Source organism: Eptesicus fuscus, chromosome 13 (assembly GCF_027574615.1).
Source record: "Eptesicus fuscus isolate TK198812 chromosome 13, DD_ASM_mEF_20220401, whole genome shotgun sequence".
NCBI classification, from domain to species: Eukaryota; Metazoa; Chordata; class Mammalia; order Chiroptera; family Vespertilionidae; genus Eptesicus; species Eptesicus fuscus.
In genome coordinates this window covers 84,168,074-84,190,764 of record NC_072485.1, presented here as the reverse complement: position 1 = coordinate 84,190,764, position 22,691 = coordinate 84,168,074, and the positions used below count along the sequence as shown (strand labels likewise).

At 64.9% G+C, this 22,691-nt stretch overlaps 1 protein-coding gene across 1 annotated transcript; it reads left to right on the top strand.

The window, feature by feature from the left end:
• The first annotated feature begins 1,395 nt into the window (after positions 1–1,395).
• Positions 1,396–17,427, top strand: TSPAN32 (tetraspanin 32). Its single transcript, XM_054725852.1, has 9 exons — positions 1,396–1,465; positions 2,500–2,614; positions 3,196–3,293; positions 8,872–8,946; positions 13,302–13,403; positions 13,926–14,012; positions 15,516–15,599; positions 15,803–15,894; positions 16,979–17,427. Exons 1-9 carry the CDS (start codon positions 1,400–1,402, stop codon positions 17,109–17,111), a joined length of 852 nt encoding a protein of 283 aa, XP_054581827.1. The 5' UTR covers positions 1,396–1,399; the 3' UTR covers positions 17,112–17,427.
• The last annotated feature ends 5,264 nt before the right edge of the window (positions 17,428–22,691 follow it).

Sequence of the window (22,691 nt, the reverse complement as noted above, 5' to 3'; positions counted from 1 at the left end):
GCCGCACTGCTCTCCTCCCGAAGTACCAGTGGGCAGACCCGTGCCCGTGGCTCGTCCCCGGGGAGAGGGCTCAGGCCCAGCCCCACCGCCCACGCCCTGATGCACCCTCCGGTCACAGCCGCGCCCAGCCTGGGCCACGCCCGGGTGCCCCCTGGGGCGACACCACAGGCCCATGGCGGGGGATCCCCTCGTGCCTCCCCACAGTGCCCGACGCAGGAGAGAGCTCCAGCCCCAGAGCCACAGGCGGCCACACCCCCCATGCGGCCCCCTCCCCACGGCGGCCACCCCCCATGCGGCCCCCTCCCCACGGCGGCCATCACCCATGGCGGCCCCCTCCCCACGGCGGCCATCCCCCACGGCGGCCATCACCCATGGCGGCCCCCTCCCCACGGCGGCCATCACCCATGGCGGCCCCCTCCCCACGGCGGCCCCCTCCCCACTGTGGCCACCCCCCACGGCGGCCATCCCCCACGGCGGCCATCCCCCACGGCGGCCATCCCCCATGGCGGCCATCCCCCACGGCGGCCATCACCCACAGCGGCCATCCCCCATGGCGGCCACCCCCCACGGCGGCCATCACCCCTGGCGGCCCCCTCCCCACGGCGGCCATCCCCCACGGCAGCCATCCCCCACGGCGGCCACCCCCCACTGCGACGGCCCTCCTGCAAACCCGCCAGGCCTGGGCCCAGATGGTGGCTTCACCGCGTGTCCCCCCCCCATGTGGCCCCAGCGGCCCACTCAGCACGGCCCTTCCTGGGGTTCCATCGGAGGCCCAGGTGGGTACGAGTCAGCCCCCCACGTGCCCTCAGGACGGCTCTGCTCCAAGGTACCCATCCTGCCTCTGAGGCCTCGCAAACCGAGTTCCCTTTTCGGAAATGTCCTTGTGACAAATGTCACCGCAGACAGCTCCTCCAGGGTGGGGGCCCCACTAGGCCTGCCCCAGGCCCCCCCAGAGGCCCCAGGACCGAGCCGGGTAGGACTCACCGGGAGGGCCGGGCTCTGCTCGCACACTCCCGCGACGGGGAGCTCACCCCCACCCGGGCGCACTCGCCTACTCACCCACCTCCTCCTGCTGGGCCGGGCCTCTGAGGCCTACAATGCCCTGGTGCCCTGGGCCAGGGCCGGGGCAGGAGGGTGGCAGAGCCGGCCGCCGCCACTCCCCTTCCTGCCCGCCCTTCCTTCCGGGCACCCGCTCAGTCCTCAGGGTGTGTTGACAGATGGGCGGGCACCGTCCACCTCCTGGGAGGGCAGCTGCGTCTGAGATCCCGCCCAGCTGAAACCCCAGGGGGAAGGCAGAGGAGGGGAGGGGAGGGGAGGGGAGGGGAGAGAGGAAAGGGGGGGAGGGAGGGGAGGGGAGGGGAGGGGAGAGGAGGACGGGAGGAGAGGAGAGGCGACCACCATGGGCCCTCGGAGTCGAGTCAGGGTGGCCAAATGCCAGATGCTGGTCACCAGCCTCTTTGTCCTGGTAACAGGCCGGTTGGGTGGGGGGGGGGGGGGGGCTCAGGGGAGAGGGTGGGACCGTGTGACGGGGCCTCCAGCACGGTGGCTCCCCACACACCAGCCCCGTGGACACGCTCCTGGTCCCTGGTGGTGGGCGCCCAGGAGTGACCTTTGGGGTGGGTGCCTGTGAGTGGTGTCTGCCCCCCACCGGACAGCCCGACGCCTGCAGGAGCCTGGGGTGGCGGGTGCACTGGGGGTGGCGGGTGCACTGGGGGGGGGGGGGGGAGTGACGCCTGGGGGTTGCTGTCACAGGGGGGACCGGGGCTGGGGGGCCCACTTCCCCCTGTGCAGAGTGAGCCAAGGTCCCTGGTTGTGTCTTTGGGGGGGGAGGGGGGAGTGTGAGTGTGTGTTGGGGTGTGTGTGTCAGGGGGTCTGTGTGTGTCGGGGGGTCTGTGTGAGTGTGTGTTGGGGTGCCTGTGTCGGGGGAATCTGTGTGTGTCGGGGGGTCTGTGTGAGTGTGTGTTGGGGTGCGTGTGCCGGGGGCATCTGTGTGTGTCGGGGGGTCTGTGTGAGTGTGTGTTGGGGTGCCTGTGTCGGGGGTATCTGTGTGTGCCGGGGGGTCTGTGTGAGTGTGTGTTGGGGTGTGTGTGTCAGGGGGTATCTGTGTGTGTCGGGGGGTCTGTGTGAGTGTGTGTTGGGGTGCCTGTGCTGGGGGCACCTGTGTGTGTCGGGGGTATCTGTGTGTGTCAGGGGGTCTGTGTGAGTGTGTGTGTGTCGGGGGGTCTGTGTGAGTGTGTTTGGGTGCCTGTGCCGGGGGTATCTGTGTGTGCCGGGGGGTCTGTGTGTGTCGGGGGGTCTGTGTGAGTGTGTGTTGGGGTGTGTGTGTCAGGGGGTATCTGTGTGTGTCGGGGGCACCTGTGTGTGTCGGGGGGTCTGTGTGTGTCGGGGGGTCTGTGTGTGTCGGGGGAATCTGGGCAAAGGCCTCCCTGAGACCACCCAGGGGAGCACCCGGAGCTGAGCCTCTCCGATGAGACCAGGAGGCTGGCTCTGCCCCCACAGCTGCTGGGCCTCCTCGTGGCCACCATGGCGGCTCTCACCTACTTCGGAGCCCACTTTGCCGTCTTCAGCCGTGTGTCCCCGGAGGGGTCCCCCTACCCGGCCCTGCACCGCTGGGGTAAGTGAGGCCAGGGGGGCGGGACTGGGACAGGCAGCGGGACCGGCCGCAGTGACCCGGAGCGGGTGTCCCCGCAAAGGGGGGCTCAGCCCTGGGGGGGCCTTGAGCAGCTCCCAGGGACAGGGTCCCTCCAGGGCTTGACCTGAGGTGAAAGCACCCAGGAGGGGGTGGGGGACACTGAGGCCCCCGGGCTGGTGACGGCCTCAGCCCCAGGCCTGTGCCCCCGGGCCCCACGTTTTAGCCTCAACCCTGAACCCCAGCCTCCTTGCAGGAAGCCTGGGTCTGGACTGATAAGCGGGCAGCCCCACGTGGCCACCTGCTGCTCGGGCGGCGGAGGGGGGGGGGGCGTGCATGTGGCTCCAGAGGCTCCAGCCAGGAGGGCAGGAAGCGGAGTGGGGGCAGGGCCTCCTCCCTCCCTTGGGCCCTGCTGAGTGTGGAGACGGGGTTGTGGCAGGAGGCACGGCCCTGCCTGATAGGGAGACATGGCTCCCCAAGTCCAGCAGCACCCCCCCCCCCCACTTCGGGTGGATTTCACACCAGGCTCTGTGCCGGGGCACCCTGACCCTCCTCTCTGCACCCAGCCTTCTTCGCAGGGATCAGCCTGGCCGGGCTCCTCGCCCTGGGGGCTGTGCTGAGCGCCGCAGCCACTGTGCGGGAGGCCGGGGGCCTCATGGCCGGGGTGAGTCCTCCATGCCCCGCCCCCAGCCCCCACCCCCCAGGACGGAATCCAGAATGTCAGGACTGTAAGGCCGGGGAGCCTGCCTCTCCTCACAGGGGCCTGACAGAAACAGAGACTGGAGGGATGTGAGCCCCCCAGGGCCCCTCCCCCTGGACACCAGGCAGGCCCCTCCCCCTGGACACCAGGCAGGCCCCGCCCCCTAGACCACAGCCAGGGCCCCTCTGCCCAGGCCAAGAAGCGCCCCTCCACCCAAACCAGTCAGGGTCCCCCTCCGTGGGCCAGCCCCCCTCTCCCCCCTCCTTCAGGGAACCACCTGGCCCATGAGAAGCAGCGTTGGCCTCCCAGTTCCGGGCGCCTTTCTCGAAGGCCGGGGAGAGTCCGGTTCGGAGACAGGCCGGTTCCTCTCCGGGTAGAAGAGGCAGCAAACGGCGCCCCTGCCCGGCCATCACCTGAGGCCTGGGTCTGAGCAGTCGCCCCAGGTGGCCTGCACCCCGGCTCCTCCTGAGCCCCACACCGCCCTGTGCAGCTGTCCACGGGGCCTCCCCAGCCCCCAAGGCCCCACAGCAGCGGCCTGCGTTGTCCCCAAACCTGCCCACCCGGGTCCCCACAGACCTGTGCCAGCTCAGGTTCCCCCTCTCTCCCCCGCTCCCCCAGATACCACCTGGCGCGTGTTCAGTGCTCGGGGTGTATGGGGTCCAGGCCCCCCTATTCCAGCCAGGAGGCCCCTGCTTTGCTGTGGAAGCCAGCGGGGAGAGGGGCTGGGCTTCCCCAGGCGGGTCGGAGCCCCAGGGCTGTCCGGGTTCTTGCCCCGCCTGTGCCATCCATGTTTGTTGAGTGACCCCTGGTCGTAACCTTCTCCAAGGGCAGGGACAGGGTCACCCCCTGGAGCTGCGGCCCCAGCCCCACCAGCCCCCACGGGCAGGGCAGGGCCGGGCAGGGCCGGCTGGGTGTCCGCCCTGACTGCAGCCCATGCAGAGCCCAGGGCAGCGATTTTCAACCTGTGGCACCCGGTGCCCAGCAAGAAATTTAAGAATGCCACATCTGGCTACTAGGGGCACCGACCTCTGTCCCTAAGGTTGTCAAATAAAAAATAAAAATGACAATGGCACCCGAGCCGGTGGATGGAGCGTCGGCCTGTGGACTAAAGGGTCCCGGGTTCGATTCCGGCCAAGGGCACATGCCTGGGTTGCGGGCTCGATCACCCCCCAGTAGGGGACGTGCAGGAGGCAGCCGCTCGATGATTCTCTCTCATCACTGATGTTTCTATCTCTATCTCTCTCTCCCTTCCTCTCTGAAATCAATAAAAATATATATATTTACTAGGTATACCGGTTAATAATGCGGATTTTTTTCAATCGATGGGGTTACACATATGTTGATATATATGTGATTTGATATGTGTGCTATTTTGTTGGATTGACAAGAAGCTTCAAAACTTCATATGTCAAATTTTCTGAAGGTGTTAACATCATAGATATTTTTACGCTTAAAAATGTTGAATTTTGTGCCAAAAAAAGAGCATTTGCGGGAAGTTCTAATTAATTATTTTGAAGAAAAGTGCTGCTGAAAGCTTCGGGAAGCTTATGGTGAACATACTCCATCTCAAGATCCTTGTGAACGCTGGTTTAATAAACGCTTTAAAGGTGATGATTTTGATGTGAAAGACAAAGAACGTCCAGGTCAACCGAAAAAGTTTGAAGACCAACAATGACAAGCGTTACTGGATGAAGATGCGTGTCAAACTCAAAAACAACTTGCAGAAAGATTAAACGTTGCTCAGCAAACAATTTCCGATCGTTTACAAGCAATGGGAAGGATTTTAAAGGAAGGAAAATGGGTGCCACATCAACTGAATGAAAGACAAATGGAAAACCGAAAAGTCATCAGTAAAATGTTGCTTCAATGGCACGAAAGTAAGTCTTTTTTGCATCGAATTGTGACTGGCGATGAAAAGTGGATTTATTTGGAGAATCCCAAATGCACAAAATCATGGGTTGATCCAGGTCAACCATCAACATCGACTGCAAGGCCAAATCGCTTCGGACAGAAGACAATGATCTGCGTTTGGTGGGATCAGGAAGGTGTGGTGTACTATGAGCTTCTAAAACCAGGTGAAATGGTTAATACTGATCGCTACCGACAACAAATAATCAATCTGAACCACGCTTTGTTCATAAAACCACCAGAATGGGCCAGAAGACACGGCAAAGTGATTTTGCTTCATGATGACGCACCATCACACCCTTCAAAACCAGTTACAGACACGTTAAAGGATCTTGCCTGGGAAGTATGAACCCACCCGCCGTATTCACCAGACCTTGCTCCTTCAGACGACCACGTGTTCCGATCGATGGCACACGCACTTTCTGAGCAGCACTTCAAGACGGACGAAGACGTGGACAATGGGGTCTCTGAATGGTCTGCCTCAAAACAAGAAAAGTTCTATTGGGACGGTACCCACAAATTACCTGAAAGATGGGGAAATGTGTAGCTAGCAATGAACATTACTGTGAACAAAGCACTTTTTAAAAAATATATTTTATTGATTTTTTTACAGAGAGGAGGGGAGAGGGATAGAGAGTTAGAAACATCAATGAGAGAGAAACATCCATCAGCTGCCTCCTGCACACCCCCCACTGGGGATGTGCCCACAACCAAGGTACATGCCCTTGACCGAATCGAACCTGGGACCTTTCAGTCTGAAGGCCGACGCTCTATCCACTGAGCCAAACCGGTTAGGGCTAAACAAAGCACTTTGATGTTCCTCTTGAAATTATCGTGTTTTCTTTGATTACAAAATCCACATTATTAACCGGTATCCACATTATTAACCAGTACACCTAGTTAAAAACAAAGACAATGGCCAACACAACAATAGCCATCAGGTGTGAATGAGTCAGAATTATACCTTTATATTTCTTGTCAGATCGGCAAAATGTATAATATTTTTTGGTGTGCCGCAGAATTTTATTATTTTATGTGCCATGAGGTGAGAGAGGTTGAAAATCGCTGACCTAATCGCTGAGCCAGGTGCTTGGGGGAGGGAAGCCAACCGGGCCGTGGCCTGTCCCCCCAGAGGGGAGCCCTCAGGTGAGGGGCCAGCCAGCAGGGCGCACAGTAGGGCAGGCTGCCCGCAGGGGGCAGAGCCCTTGTGGAGTCCTGGGGAGGAGGCCTGCAGAGGCCAGCAGCGTCCACCAGGGGGCGACGTGGTGCTGGCTTAAGGCAGCAAACCAGGTTTCTTGTCTGGAGAGCTCAGGCCTGTTCTTAGCTCAGCCAGGCACCAGGGTTTTCCCAGCTCCCCTGACCCCTGACCTCTGCGGGCAGGGGTTCAGGCAGCACCTGGGACGGCAGCAGGGCTGTTCCGGGGGGGGGGGGGGTGTCCCGTCCCTGCCCACGGCCCCCAGTCTGGCCTGTGGGTGCTGGACCCCCTGGCTCTCAGATACCTGCTCACTAAGCTGCCTGCGTGCATGTGCGTGTTGTGTCTGGCGTGTGTGTGCGTGTTGTGTCTGGCGTGTGTGTGTGTGTGTGTGTGTGCGCGCGCGTGTGCGTGTGAGCACATATGAAGCAGCTGGGGACGGGGAGATCTTTCCCAAAGTGACAGGCGCCCGGCGGCCCCCCCTTCCGGCCCCCGCCCCCGGCCTCTCCCCAGAGCGGCCTCCGGGACAGGAAGCGCGCGAGCCTGCAGGCTGAGCCCAGCGTCTGCGAATGGCCGGAGGGAGCCGTGTCCATGTGTTTCGGGTTTTTGTTCAGAACGAGGAGGAGGACACCCTGGCCACACCAGCAGCCCGAGCCCTGGGGAGGCCTCGGGGGTCCATGGCCCATCCTCGGCCCACAGCCCCTTCGGCAGGGTGGCGGGAGCCGTGGGTGGGGGATGCTCGCTTGGAGGAAATGCCGCTGCCCTGAGCTGGCTCGGGGCCCCTAGCCTGGGAGGCAGCCTGGAGCGATGGGTTCCAGATGGAGAAGGCAGCCCTCAGCCAGCCAGGGCGGAGGAGGCGGCGGCAGAGAGAGGAGGAGGAGGGGGCGGGAGGAAGAGGAGAGAGGAGAGGGAAGGAGGGAGATGGGGAGGAGGGAGGAAGAGGAGGAGGAAGGAGAGAGAGGAAGAGAGGGAGGGAGAGGAAGGGAGAGGAGAGAGAAGCGGGGAGGAGAGAGGAGAATGGGGGGGAGAGGGAGGGGAGGAAGGAGGAGGGGCCCTCAAGGCCGCCTGAGACGCAGGGAAGAGGGGGGGCTGTCTACATCAGGGCAGGTGGGGCCCTGCGCCCACACTAGAGTTTGGGGGCTGGTGGGTGGTCCACCCTCTCACAGAGCCACCCCCCAACGCACACGCACACACACACACGCACACGCACACACACACACACACGCACACGCACACACACACGAGCCATTTCTCTGCCCGCCTGGCCTGGCCGGTGTCTGTGTGTCTGTCTGCATCGGCAGGCACCTCTCTAGTCGATTGGCAAGGGCTCCCGGGTGTCTCCCCCACGCGAGGCGCAGGGTGCCCGGCTGTGGGCCGTCCCGGAGGGAGGGGGATGCCGTCAGCCCAGGCAGCCACTCCGTGCGCCCTCCCTCGGGGTGGGGGAGGGGTGCCGGGTGCTGCTGGGGCCTGCGGACCTGCAGACACGGTGTGTGTGGTCCGTGGCCGGACCGGCCGGGCCGAGCCTGTGGTGACCCTCTGCACGGCCCCCCAAAGGGCTCAGGGCACCAGTGCGTTGTCAGGGGGGGTCCCCGATGGGCAGTGGCTTCTGCACGCTCAGAGGCCTGACCCCAGAGAGGGGCAGAGAGGGAGGCGGCGTGGCTGGGCCCAGTTCTCCTCCAACACGGGGGTCCGGGCCGGGGTGAGAGTGCGGGGCCCGGGCCCATGGCCACGGGGAGGAGCAGGGTGTGACGAAGGGAGGGTGTGACCTGGGTGGGCCCCCCTGGCCCGAGCTGCCCGCACCTGAGGGTTGCGGCCCGGGGAGCCCAGCTGCAGAGGTTTCCAAAAACAACCACCCGGCTGGCGGGGCTCGGGGGCTGAGCCTTGACCCATGAACCAGGAGGTCACGGTTCGATTCCCCGTCAGGGCGCGTGCCCAGGTTGCGGGTTCCAATCCCCAGGGTGGGGTGTGCAGGAGGCAGCTGATCCATGACTCTCATCATTGATGTCTCTCTCTCCCTCTCCCTGTCCCTTCCTCTCTGAAATCAATAAAGATATATTTAAACAAACAAACAAACAAAAGATAAGCCAGCTGTCCCTGCTGAGGCCCGGCCACGGCGAGGGGCACCTCCTCCCAGGCCCAGGCCCAGGGTTAGGGTTAGGATTAGGGTTAGGGTCAGGGTTAGGGTTAGGGTCAGGGTCAGGGTCAGGGTCAGGGTCAGGGTCAGGGTCAGGGTCAGGGCCCTCCCGGGGCAGTCGCAGTGGGCGGGGTCTGTCAGGCCAGGGATCCCCTCCGTCCTTGGGCCAGGAGGTGGGGGGGGGGGCACTGCCAGTGACAGACCCTGGGAGCCACCACTAGCAATGGCAGCGGGGTCCGAGAAGGGCCTGCCCCGGGCGTCGGGAGCGGGGCTCAGGGGCTCCTGACCACGTGCCCCCCTCTCCCCAGGGCTTCCTGTGCTTTGCGCTGGTCTTCTGTGCCCTGGTGCAGGGGGCCTTCTGGAGGCTGCATCACCCCACCCAGGTGAGTGCCCCTCGCCACCCGCCGAGCGGAGGGCCAGGGCTCCTTCCAGCCGTCACTGAGATGGGCGGGCGGTTGGGGGACACTGTGGGGCCCTGGGGGTGGGGTGGGGGCAGCACCTCCCAGGAGAAGGAGGGGAGGCAGGTACAGGCCTCGGACCCCCCCCCCACTAGGGCCCCTCATTCCTGTCCCCTCCTGGCCCAGGAAGATGGCTCCCAGGAGTTGGGAGAAGGGAGGGGGGGAGGGCTGTCCCTCTCAGGGGTGGATTTGGGGGGGAGGCGGTTTCCCGAAGATGCACTGAGGGTCTGCACTCCCGATGGGGCCTTCAGGGCGGTGCCGGGGCGCTGGGCAGAGGGCAGACGGGGTGTGCAGGCCTCGCCCCTGCCCCGGGCCGACCTGACTGGAGCCAGCTGCCAGGCGATGGGGGCGGAGTTCGTGCTGTGTGCTGTTGGGTGTGTGACCACCCTCTCTGGTCCCTGCTCTCCTCACCCTCAGAAACCGGCCTTGTCTCCCTCATGGGTCTGTGCGTGGGAGGACACAGGCCGAGAGGGGGAGGCCTTACCCCGCAGAGCCCAGGGCTCATTGCCCCAGGTCAACGCCTCCTTCCCTTCCCTGCCCAAGGGTCTCCCCAGACGGCCTGCCCCCCGGCATCACTCGGGGTCACGCACCCGTGACCAGATCGGGAAAGGACACTCCCCGGCTTTTGGAGGGGCTCGAAGCCCCTGAGAGGCGGCCGTGGCTCTCGGTGGGGCAGGCCAGCCGTCTGGCTCGGACCTGCGTTGGGGCTCACGTCACCCATCCCCCCGGCTGCGGTCTGGGTCACAGCGTGGGTGGTCCCGGTCCAGACAGCTGCCAGGGCGCCCTGGGGCCCCGCCCAGCTCTCTTGGGGTGCCGCAGCCCCTCCACCCTCTCCTCTCGCAGGCCGGACTCCGTGTCTGCAGCCCCGGGGGAGTCCCTGCTGCAGGGACGGGTCCCAGGCCGCCGTCCAGCTGGGGCTCCGCCAGAGCAGGGGGTGGTGAGAGCTGAGGGCTCCCAGCTGGGCCTCTCCCTGTCCCACCCCTTCCACCATCCCCCACAGAACCGTCCCGGCCTGGCCCGTGCTCTGACCGACGCGCGGGGTCACTTTGGGGCCATGGTTGGATGGACCCCCCCGCCTTCCGGGCGGCCGTGTGAGCGTCCAGGCCCATGTGGCATGAGGAGGCCTGGGTGAAGGAACTGGCTTCAGAGTCCGGCTCGGCCTCGCCAGAGATCTGGCTCGGGGCGGCTCATTCACCTGATGGGGCCGTCCGTATGTAAGAGGCATTGCTGCGCGGGGGGGTGAGCCAGTGCGTGTGCGGGGGCTCAGTGGGCCCCCATTAGTCCTCCCGCGTATGGGACTGTGGTGTTCGGAGCCAGGGCCTGCGCAGGCCGAGCCTCCCTCCTGTGCCCCCACCTAGGGACGTGGCAGGCACCGTGGCCTCGGGACAACCTAGGCCAGGAGTCCTCAAACCTTCTAAACAGGGGCCAGTTCACTGTCCCTCAGACCGTTGGAGGGCCGGACTATGAACAAATTCCTGTGCACACTGCACATAGTTTTAAAAAAACTATGAACAAATTCCTGTGCACACTGCACATATCTTGTTTTGAAGTAAAAAGACAAAACGGCAAAAACACCTGCATGTGTCCCGTGGGCCATGGTTTGAGGACGCCTGACTAGGCCAAAGAGGTCACGCCAGACTCCTTTGCCCACGAGGTCCTGTGAGCAGGGATGCTGTCTGCTCCGGGGGGTCCAGAGCCTGAGCATAACCCTAACCCTAACCCTAACACCCTAACCCTAACCCAACCCTAACCTTAATCCTAACCTAACCCTAACCCCAACCCCAACCCTAACCCTAAACCCAAACCCAAACCCTAACCCTAACCACCCTAACCTAACCCTAACCCTAACCCTAACCCCTAACCTAACCCTAACCTTAACCCTAACCCTAACCCTAACCCTAAACACCCTAACCCTAACCCTAACCCTAACACCCTAACCTAACCCTAACCCTAATCCCAACCCTAACCCTAACCCTAACACCCTACCCTAACCCTAACCCTAACCCTAACACCCTAACCTAACCCTAACCCTAACCCAACCCTAACCCTAGCCCTAACCTTAATCCTAACCTAACCCTAACCCTAACCCCAACCCCAACCCCAACCCTAAACCCTAAACCCAAACCCTAACCACCCTAACCACCCTAACCCTAACCCTAACCCCTATCCCCCCCGCCTCCCCCTAGGGGCCCCTAACATATCCTGAAAGAGGGTCAGGCCAGCTCATGCAGGGCCACCCTACAGACAGGAAACCCCAGCACAGAGGAGGCAGCGGCCACGGCTTCCTGTGGCCCGAAGCCAGGCTGCAGACCTGGCGGGTGGGGGAAGGGCCTGGCCGGCGCCCAGAGCTGGCGAGGCCAGTGGGGACGGTGGCCGTGCGATGAATGCCGAATGAGAAGGCGATTAATTACGCCGGCCGCAGCGGAGGGCCGCAGCCTGAGAGAGAGCCCAGCGCGGTCCCCAGGCGCCTGGGAGATGAACTGGCGGCTCCGCTGAATAATTCATTGGAGGAGTGAGTGCGCAGAGCGGCGCCGTCCTCCGCTGCGGGTCCGGCCCCGCCCCCACCTCACCTTGAGGCCACTCTTCTCCCGGGTGTCCGGCCGCCGTGTGGGCTGTGGGCCCCGTGAGCGGGTCTGCAGAGCCCCCCGCAGCCCCCACCGGACCCCACCGGACCCCCCACACACACAGGTTTAGCCGACAGTGGGGTTGGGGCACAGCCCAGGCCTGCCGAGCCCAGGCCCAGGGCCGGGAAGGGGGGACGTGGACTCCCCTGATCTGAGATGAGGACCCATCCTGAGGGCACCCCCGGAGCTCTGGAAGATGAGCTTAAAGTGAGGCGCCCTGGCCGGGAGCACCCAGAGGTCAGCACCCGCAGCCTCCACACCCCCGGGACACAGTGATGGGGGCGGACGCCCAGGCCTGCAGGGAGAGTCCAGCCTGGCCCCCCGACCGGGCCCGGGGCCTTGGGCAGGGGACGTGGGACGGCCGTTCCAGCACAGCCACAGCCGTCCCTCCTGGCGGTGTGACCGTGACACGCTGGCCCCGGGGCCCCGGCCTAGTGGGGCAGAGCAGTTGGTGGGGGCGGGAAGCAGGAGAGGGTGTCCCAGCTGGCCTCCTGGCCACAGCCACCTGCCCCGCGGACCCGGGCCAGCTCCACCAGGGCCCATCGGCACCAGGAGCTCCTCCCACGAGGACACAGTGGCCCGGCAGGTCCCCACCCTCATTTCCCTGGGACACAGGGGAGTCAGGGCCCCCAGCCAGGCCCTCCAGCCCAGGGTGCTGCCCCTCCCGACGGCCGGCGGGGGCTGGGTGTGAGTTTGGGACGACGCAGAGCGTGTCTCACAAGGAAGGTTAATTAGCGCCGGAGCCGTGTTCCGGACAGAAGTCCATCTGGTTCCTACTGGGCTTCGGGAAACGCTGGTCCAGACAGCCCACTGCCCGCCTGCTGGCTGCCCCAGCCCTCCACCTCCTTTCCGAAGGGCGGGTGTTAGTGGCCGGAGCAGGCGTGGGTGCTCCGTTCACCCCAGCCCTTTGGGGCACCCCGTGCACCCGTCAGCATGTCCCAGCTCAGTGTGGCGTGGGGTGCAGGGCGGTGATGGAAGGGAGGCCTCAGAGGGCAGGGGATTCAGACGCCGCGCCTGGGCCAGGAGGCCAGCACCCAGAGCAATCATGGAAGTGTTCCTGGAAGAGGCGAGATTCCAGTGTGTCTCTGAAGGAGTAACACGGCCAGGGGAAGGCATTCCGTTCGGGGGGGCAGCGTGGGGAAAGACCCAACAGGGCGGTTAGGTGGGTGGAGGCAATGAGGTCAGGGTGCCGGGGAAGGCAGAGCCCGGCCAGGCCCGTGGTCCCTGGATACCCTTCTCCTCTGTCCTCTACCCCAGGGCCTTGGTTGGCTCGGAGCTGGCCCTGCGGGCCCGCGGCGTCCCCTGGCCAGGAACCCGGCTTCTTGGGCTTCCTGAAAGGCACGGGCATCCTGGGGAAATGGCCAGAGCGCCCTCATGCGTGGCCACGCTGCCCAGGCCCGGCTCTGCCTGCCCCCCTGCCCGTGGACACCCCTCGGCCGGCCCTCCACGCTCCGCAAGCCCAGAGCTGGGGTCTCTGGCTTATCCTTCAGGGCTCCCTGGGAGCAGGAGTGGCTCTGACAGGCGTTCTCGGGGTGGGGGAGGTCCCCACAATTGAACTCTGGGGGAACCACTGTGACCGGGAACCTAGGAGAGTCGGGGAGCTCGCCTGGCGGAGGGAGGATGGGGGGGGGGCTCATGGAGACCCTCTGGGTGCAGGTGGAGGACGCCCTGCTGGACACCTACGACCTGGTGTATGACCGGGCGGTGACGAGCCCGTCCAGCGCCCGGCGGCAGGAGCTGGCGGCCATCCACGACACGGTGAGCGTGGGGGGGGGGGGGGGCCGCCCCCTCGCGGGCGCCCCGGGCCCATCAGCCTCCCCAGGTGGCCCCCAGCCGGCGGCCCGGGCCAGGGGCTGAGTCGGGGTCCCTGGGCCCGGGCGGGGCCGCCACCGAATCCGTGGTCCAGAACAAAGGCAAGGCCCCCGTCCACAGTGATGGCGGGTCGCAAGCCGCGGCTGGCACGGCACTCAGCAGGCCCAAGAGAGCAGGGCCGCAGCCCATGAGGCCGGCCCTGACCCTGGCAGGTGTGGCCCACCAGGCAGGTGGGTGGCGTCAGGGGCCCTCCTTCACCCCTGGGAAGCCACTGGGTAGGCGGGGGCGGGGGTAGGAGGGGGAGGCTGCCCAGTGCCTGGTGCCTGCCCCCCCCCCCCACAGAGGCAGTCGCCCCAGCCCTGTCCTGGTCTCTGCCTGACCCGGCCTCGTCAGTTGGTCTCTGTGCCTCGGTTTCCCATCTTCGCACAGGAACCCCGGGTCCTGAGGCCCCTCTGTCTGTCCTTGCAGTTCCTGTGCTGCGGGAAGAGCTCTCCTTCCGGCCTCCTGGGCAGCGCGGAGGCCGACCTGTGCCGGGGACCGGAGGCGGCCACACAGGTGAGGGGGAGGGCCCACGCTGGGGGCTCAGCCCCTGACCAGTGCCTCGGCCCCCCCTTAGCCTCCCCCAGGCCCTGGGGCACCAGCCCCTGCTGGGCTCGGGGAGGCCGTGGAGGGAGAGGAGGCTGCAGGGAGGCACTGGGCGGGCCTGACCCCGCACAGGCCGTCCTCCTCCACTGGACGCAGCCCCGTGCTCCATCACGCCTTCATTCCTGCAGCTCCCAGCTGGCAGGCTCCCGGCCCGGCGCAGCGCCAGGCGCCAGACCCCGCCCTCGGAAGCCTCCAGAGGCGCGGGGGGTGGAGGTGATCAGGGCTGAGGGTGCACAGCAGAGGCGGTCAGCCTGCGGGGGGCGGGGGAGGGGGAACCAGGCGTCCTGAGGGCCCCGGAGGAGCCGAGGGCATGCCTCAGAGGAGGCATGCCCGCCGGAGGGCCAGCTGAGCCAACCTGGCTGCAGAGGCTCCAGGGAGACCAGACGCAGGAAGCCTCCTTCCCGAAGGCCGAGAGAGGGCCTGGCACCGCCCCCCCGCGGCCCCGCGGCCCCCCCCTCCCCGCCCCCTCCAGGAAACAAATCCACCCTATCGCTGGGCTCCTGGCCGCCCTCCAGGAAACAGACAGGAAGATGCAAACGGCAGGGCCGGGGAGGGAGTCGGCCCCAGCACCTTCCCCAGGGGCTGCCTGCCGGGCGGGGCAGGGCTGAGAGCGGGGAGGCAGGTTCCTGCCCCCAAGGAGAGGTTGCTCAGGCCTCCGGGTGGGGACAGGGGCCGCACAGGAGGGGGCACGGGCGCTGGGCCTGCCGTCCGCAGAGCCACCCCGGCGGGGAGGGCGGGCAGGCGGGCACGCGTCCGGGACCGCGGTCTGCCCGGGGCTGCCTTCCCAGAGCAGCGGGCCTCGTGGAGAGACGGCTGATTGGGGTTCCTTTTCTTTCTTTTAAATATATTTTTATTGACGTCAGAGAGGAAGGGGGAGGGAGAGATAGAAACATCCATGATGAGGGAGGATCACCGATCGGCTGCCTCCTGCACGCCCCCCGACGGGGATCGAGCCCACATGTCCTGACCGGGAATCGAACCGTGGCCTCCTGGTTCATAGGTCGATGCCCACCACTGAGCCACGCTGGCCGGGCTAGGGTTCGGTTTCCCGAGGGGCACCCCGGCCAGGCTGCAGGGCTGCGCCCGGAGATCCGGGGTGGCTTCCTGGGTGGGACAAACCTGGGTGCCGGCTGCTCCCAGGAGCCAGAGGCCCCGACGTCGTCGAGGGCAACCGGAGTCACCCCGACACCAAGTGTGAGCGGGGCGGGGCTCCGGCCGGGCGAGGGGCCCAACACAGCAGGGAGGCCCTGTCGGGGGAACGTGTGGGCAGACGGACAGACAGACAGACAGCCACCAAGTCAGCCCCCCCTCCCCCTCACCCCGCTGCCCGCCCTTGCCTTCGGCCCGGCGGGCACTGCAGGCCCCTGGCAGGGAGGAGCGGGCGGGTGGGGCCACCGTGCTGCCTCCCCGCAGGACTGCCTGCAGGGCGTCCGGCGCTTCCTGAGGACACACGGACACGTCGCCTCCACCCTGACCGGCGTGGGCCTCGCCGTCATGGTACCCGCGCGCCCTCCCCCACCGCCCCTCCCACCCCAGCGGGAAGGGCAGGGCTGACCCCAAGCAGGTGGCCTGGGGTGGAGGTCCCGCCTCTCTCCCTCCCCTAGACGGGGGCGGGGGGGGGGGGGGGGGGGGGGCCCTCCGGAACCCGGGGAGGCGGGAGCCCCTCCCGGGAGCCGCTGGCCCAGGCGCCGCCCTCCCAGGTGTACGCCATGCTGCTCAGCTCCTTCCTCTGGTTCGCCATCCGCTCCGGCCGCAGCTTGGACCGAAGAGGGACCTATGCACTGAGGCCCCGGTAGGCCCCCCCGCCCCGCCCCTCCCCGCCCCCCCGCCCCTCCCCGCCCCAAACCCCTCCAACCCCCCCACCCCCCTCTCCCCTCCCCTCCCTGCCCCCCCAAACCCCTCCAACCACCCCGCCCCGCCCCTCCCCACCCCCCGCCCCCCAACCCCCCAACCCTCCCGCCCCCCGCATGGACCCCAGAGCCAAGGGCCAGGCTGAGGTTCCAGAGCACTGGCCGGCAAACCCCATTAGTCAACAGAGCCAAATATCAACAGGACAACGACTGAAATTTCTTTTGAGAGCCAAATTTTTTAAACTTAAACTTCTTTTTTAAAAAAAAATATATTTTATTGGTTTTTTACATAGAGAAAGGGAGAGGGATAGAGAGCTAGAAACATGGATGGGAGAGAAACATTGATCAGCTGCCTCCTGCACACTCCCTACTGGGGATGTGCCCGCAACCAAGGTACATGCCCTTGACCGGAATCGAACCCGGGAACTTTCAGTCCGCAGGCCGACGCTCTATCCACGGAGCCAAACCGGTTTCGGCATAAACTTAAACTTCTTCTAACGCCACTTCTTAAAACAGACTCGCCCAGGCCGTGGTGTTTTGTGGAAGAGCCGCACGCAAGGGGCCAAAGAGCCGCATGTGGCTTGAGAGCCGCAGTTTGCCGACCACGGCCACACACAGAGAGGAGGGGGGGGGGGCGTTGGGGAAGGTGCCAGACCCACATGCACGCCACTCTACGGCCCGTCTGCGGGCACAGGGACCGCCTCCCCCTGCGGGTCCCCAGCCGCACCGAGACCTGACCTCACAGGCGCCCTGGCCCCCAGCACCGTGACGGGTGCTCCCGGCCCCCAGATTACAGCCCCGGGCAGGGCCTGTGACCCTGGGCATCCCCCGGCTCCCCAGGCACGGGGAGCAGGGAGGACGCAGGCCCAGCAGCCAGGCAGCCCCCTCGGCTCGCAGCCAGCCCTGCCGGCCACATCCTCCACTCACCCCGCCCGGTCCCTCCTGGCAGGGGGTCCCCTCGCTGCCCCGGCACCTCGCCTGCCCCTCCGGGTCCCAGAACAGCCTCCTGGCGCCTCTGCTTCTCAGAGCCCGAGGCCGCCAGCCCCAGGAGCCCGGCTTCTTCAGGCGCTCTGCGGGGAGCCCCGCCCCTCACCACCTGGACGACCTTTGGGGCCCAGGAGGACCCTCGGGGGACCCTCGGCTGCTCCAGGACAACTGATGCCGCTTCACAGCCGGGCCGCCCCGTCCCCTCACTGAGCTGTGAGCCGTGCCCTCCACATGGAGGTGGGACAGGGTCGGGGTCGGCCTCACGCACAGACTCAGTGGGGCAGGCTGGGAATGGAGTCCCAACAGGGCAGCCAGCCCTGGCCGGTTTGGCTCAGTGGATAGAGCGTCGGCCTGTGGACTGAAGGGTCCCGGGTTCAATTCCCGTCAAGGCACAGGCCCGGGTTGTGGGCTCGATCCCCAGTGGGGGGCGTGCAGGAGGACAACCGATCCATGATTCTCTCATCATTGAGGTTTCTATCTCTCCCTCTCCCTTCCTCTCTGACATCAATAAACGTATTTTTTGAAAACCCTGTAAGAGCGTGTATGGCAGCAGGAAGAGACATTTCGGCGGGAGCTATGGCTGCTCCTCCCGGGCACGGCCCCGAGGTCACGTTCTCGCGGTCCCCCCACTCCCTTTCCGGCGGCGTGACCCCGTCTTCGTTGCAGAGGGAGCTGAAGCATGAAGACCTTCATCTCTCTGGCCCTGGCCTTCCACCAACCTTCATGGCCAGGGGTGCAGGATGGGAGGGGGGAGACCTTGGGGACCCCTCCTCCCACTCACACTAAGTAGTAACACCCCACTTCCTCTTGATTGCACCCCACCCCTGCCATCACTGTGACCCTTTTAGGGTCTCTCTTTTTTTAAAATTTATTTTCAATATTTAATTGATTTCAGAGAGGAAGGGAGAGGGAGAGAGAGATGGAAACATCAACGATGAGAGAGAATCACGGACCGGCTGCCTCCTGCACGCCCCGCACTGGGGATCAAGCCCCACAACCACCTGACCGGGAATTGAACTGTGACCTCCTGGTTCATAGGTCGACGCTCAACCACTGAGCCACACTGGCCGGGCCTTATGGTCTCTAACCCAGTAGCCCAGGAGCCCGGGGGGGCCAGGGGGCACCCACAGCGTCCAGCCCAAGGACGCTTACGTTGTCCTGGTCACAGCACCCCTTTGTGACTGACACCTCCAGCCAGGACAGTGAGGACCAACAGGGCCCAGGGGCGAGCTTTCGGGAATGGCTCGTTCGCTCCGATCACAAGAAGTGGGGCCCTCGCACCCCTGCATCTGACTTGGGGGACTTGCAGTGGTCAGGCCCCGGGGACCCAGTGACGGCCCAGAGCCAGCGTGTGCGTGCCGCCGGGCGAGGCAGGTGGACGCCTGCGGCCCTGCGGTTCCTGGGCGGGGACAGACCTGAGAGAAGCGAAAGCAAACGGAGCTGCTTCTGCGGCAAACACCTGCCCTGCTGCCCACGCACAGCACCTGCCACGGCCTCCCCACAGCGCAGCTCCGACTCACAGCACCTGCCACGGCCTCCCCACGACTCACAGCACCTGCCACGGCCTCCCCACGGGCAGCTCCGGCTCACAGCACCTGGCCACGGCCTCCCCGCGACTCACAGCACCTGCCACAGCCTCCCCACGGGCAGCTCCGGCTCACAGCACCTGGCCACGGCCTCCCCGCGACTCACAGCACCTGGCCACGGCCTCCCCACGGGCAGCTCCGACTCACAGCACCTGCCACGGCCTCCCCGCGACTCACAGCACCTGCCACGGCCTCCCCACGACTCACAGCACCTGCCACGGCCTCCCCACAGCGCAGCTCCGACTCACAGCACCTGCCACGGCCTCCCCGCAACTTACAGCACCTGCCACGGCCTCCCCACGGCGCAGCTCCGACTCACAGCACCTGGCCACGGCCTCCCCACGGGCAGCTCCGACTCACAGCACCTGCCACGGCCTTCCCACGACTCACAGCACCTGCCACGGCCTCCCCGCGACTCACAGCACCTGCCACGGCCTCCCCACGGGCAGCTCCGGCTCACAGCACCTGCCACGGCCTCCCCACGGGCAGCTCCGGCTCACAGCACCTGCCACGGCCTCCCACGGGCAGCTCCGGCTCACAGCACCTGCCACGGCCTCCCCACGGGCAGCTCCGGCTCACAGCACCTGGCCACGGCCTCCCCGCGACTCACAGCACCTGCCACAGCCTCCCCATGGGCAGCTCCGGCTCACAGCACCTGGCCACGGCCTCCCCGCGACTCACAGCACCTGCCACGGCTTCCCCGCGACTCACAGCACCTGGCCACGGCCTCCCCACGGGCAGCTCCGACTCACAGCACCTGCCACGGCCTCCCCGTGACTCACAGCACCTGCCACGGCCTCCCCACGGGCAGCTCCGACGCACAGCACCTGCCACGGCCTCCCCACGGGCAGCTCCGGCTCACAGCACCTGCCACGGCCTCCCCACGGGCAGCTCCGACTCACAGCACCTGCCACGGCCTCCCCACGACTCACAGCACCTGCCACGGCCTCCCCGCGACTCACAGCACCTGCCACGGCCTCCCCGCGACTCACAGCACCTGCCACGGCCTCCTTCCCCACGACTCACAGCACCTGCCACGGCCTCCCCACAGCGCAGCTCCGACTCACAGCACCTGCCACGGCCTCCCCGCAACTTACAGCACCTGCCACGGCCTCCCCACGGTGCAGCTCCGGCTCCGGCTGGGCCTGGGGGCGTGGAGAGGGGCTGGGCGTGTGCAGGCCGCCCTCCCCGCACCCCGTCGTCTCGGGAGCGAGGTCCCGTGTGCGCAGGCGGCCGCCGGCCCACAGACGAAGCTTCCGACAGTCCGGCAGGTGTTCACCGGGTCCCGCGTGGCTCCGGCCGCCACTGCCCTGCGGGGAGCCGGTTCAGGTAGCTGCGTCTGTCTCCTGTTTGCGCGAGGCCTCTGGCGCCGCTGCCGGCTTGACGGGGACCCCATCTCCCACTGACGGCGGGGAGTCTGCACTCCCATCACGTGGCCTGGGGCGCGGCAAGTGCCATGTCCTGACCTGTGGTTTGCCTAAGGTGACCAGATCGTCCCGCTTTTGGCGGGACAGTCCCGATTTTTAACAATTTGTCCCGCGTCCCACGGCGTTTTAAAAAAGTCCCTATTTTTGGAAAGATCTTTCTGGGATCTTATAGCTGGGATGTCAGGGATTAACAGACATCTGGGTTAAGAAACAAAAGAAAATTCTGCCGACCACTGGGTTAGAGCATCGTCCCATTAACAGTTCAATTCCCGGTCAAGGATTAACAGACATAAAAATAGGCTTTTTAAAACGCCGTGGGACGCGGGACAAGTTGTTAAAAACCGGGACTGTCCCGCCAAAAGCGGGACGATCTGGTCACCTTAGGTTTGCCTCTCGCGTCCCTTCCGGTGACTTCTGGCGGCGAGTCCTCCGGGGGTTGGTTTTCACCTTGAAGTGAAAATTTCCATCCAGAAAAGTAGAAAAGGTCACACAATGGAGGGGTTCCGGGTGTTCCCGGGGAGGGTTCCGGGTGTTTCCGGGTGTTTCCGGGAGGGTCCCGGGTGTTTTCATGGAGGGTTCCGGGTGTTTCCGGGGAGGGTTCCGGGTGTTTCCGTGGAGGGTTCCGGGTGTTTCCGGGTGTTTCCGTGGAGGGTTCCGGGTGTTCCCGGGGAGGGTTCCGGGTGTTTCCGTGGAGGGTTCCGGGTGTTCCCGTGGAGGGTTCCGTGTGTTTCCATGGAGGGTTCCGGGTGTTTCCGGGTGTTCCCGGGGAGGGTTCCGGGTGTTTCCTGGGAGGGTTCCGGGTGTTTCCGGGTGTTTCCGTGGAGGGTTCCGGGTGTTTCCGGAGGGTTCTGGATGCAGGATAGTCATGGTGAGGAACGTGACCATGATGACTACTCGGGTCTGTGGTGTCTGCTCTGGGGCCGCGCTGGGCCCTGAGGGATCCGGAGAAAAGGAAAATCACTTCCCTTTTCCAAAGGCGTGTTACCAGCCCGTCACCCCAGAGGCCGGAGAAGATGCAGGCAGGTCAGCGGAGGCGTCGATGGGCCTTCGGAGGGAAGACGCCGGCTAGGACAGGGCTACCGCCTGAACTGCTTCCAGTTAGAACGTTTTCATTCAGACCATCCTGTGTGGTTACTTTTATTTTTTATTTTTATACTCGTGATCTGGTGCGTGAAATTCGTGCACATTAAAAGGGGATTAATTAGAGGAAACAATTTAATATTGCTATTTGCCCTTTCTCTATAATAGAAGTGTCAGAGATGAGAGAAAATTAGTAAAATGTATATGAAAGCCTTCCTCCTGTCAGAGTCTGGGGCTCACCACAGGACCCAGAGTCAAGTCCCCGCCCACCCACATGCACCTCAAAATCGCTTGAGACCCAGACCCGGCCGGCCCCCCCCTGCCCCCATTGGGCTAGATCCAGACCCGGCCAGTCCCACCCTTGTCAAGCCCTGCCGGGCAGGGGGCGTAGCCTCAGGTCCCCTGGCCCGGTGCCAGGATGGGGGGCGTGGCCTGAGGTCCCCCAGCCCAGACCAGGGCGGGGGGCATGCCTTGAGGTCCTCTGTCAAGCCCTGCCAGGCAGGGGGGGTGCAGCCTCAGGTCCCCCGTCAAGCCCCGCCAGGCGGGGGGGGCGCAGCCTCAGGTCCCCCATCAAGCCCCACTGGCAGGGGAGCACAGCTTCAGGTGCCCCATCATGTCCCACTGGGCGGGGGACGCGGCCTGAGTTCCCCCAACCCAGCACTGGGGGTGCACCTTGAGGTTCCTCGTCAAGCCCCGCTGGGAGGGGGGTGCGGTCTGAGGTCCCCTGTCAAGCCCCACGGGGGCGGGGGAGGGCGTAGCCTCAGGTCCCTGCTGATTGCTCGTTAAGGCTCCTTATGGGAACTTGGCCTCAGCTGTGGGTGCAGCCATCTTTGTGACGGAGTGATGGTCAATTAGCATATTCCCTCTTTATTAGATAGGCTATTTTTATTGATTTTTATTTCATATTTTTTAGAGAGCGAGGAAGGGCGAGGGATAAAGAGATGGAAATGTTGATTAGAGGGAGCCATCCATCGGCTGCCTCCTGCACGTCCCCTACTGGGGATCGAGCCCGCAACCTGGGCCTGGGCCCCGACCGGGAGTCAAACTGGGACCTCCAGGTGCATCGGTGGACGCTCCCCGCCCGCCCCCCCGAGCCGGCCGGGCCTGTGTGGCTACTCTCAGTCTCTGCGTGTAAGGCCTCTCTGGAGCTTGTCAGGTTTCATATGTGGCCCCTTTCTGTCCACGTGTGTGTGTGTGTGTGTGTGTGTGTGTGTGTGTGGTGTGTGTGGTTAGAACATGTCACCCTGGCCACTCTAACCTATTCCAGGTAATACACCTACTGGCTCCTGGGAGCCAAAGCAACAGAGTCCTCACCAAGGCTCGCAGAGCGCCCGGGAGCCGTCCCCTCGAGGTGATAGGAACGGAGGTGGGATTTAGGAAGAAGACAGCCCACGGTGCAGGAGAAATGCAGGTTACCATGAAAGGTGGAACCACGGAGCCCTCCCGACACCGGGCTCCCTTCCCTGTCCTCAGCCGCACCGCGCTGAGCGGAGGAAAGCTGTGTGCCGGGCTAGGGGCATCCAGTTCTACCCACTGGGAAAGTAATGATTTTTTAAAAAAATATATGTTTTTATTGATTTCAGAGAGGAAGGGAGAGGGAGAGAGAGAGAGAGAGATCAGTGATGAGAGAGAATCATGGATCGGCTGCCTCCTGCACGC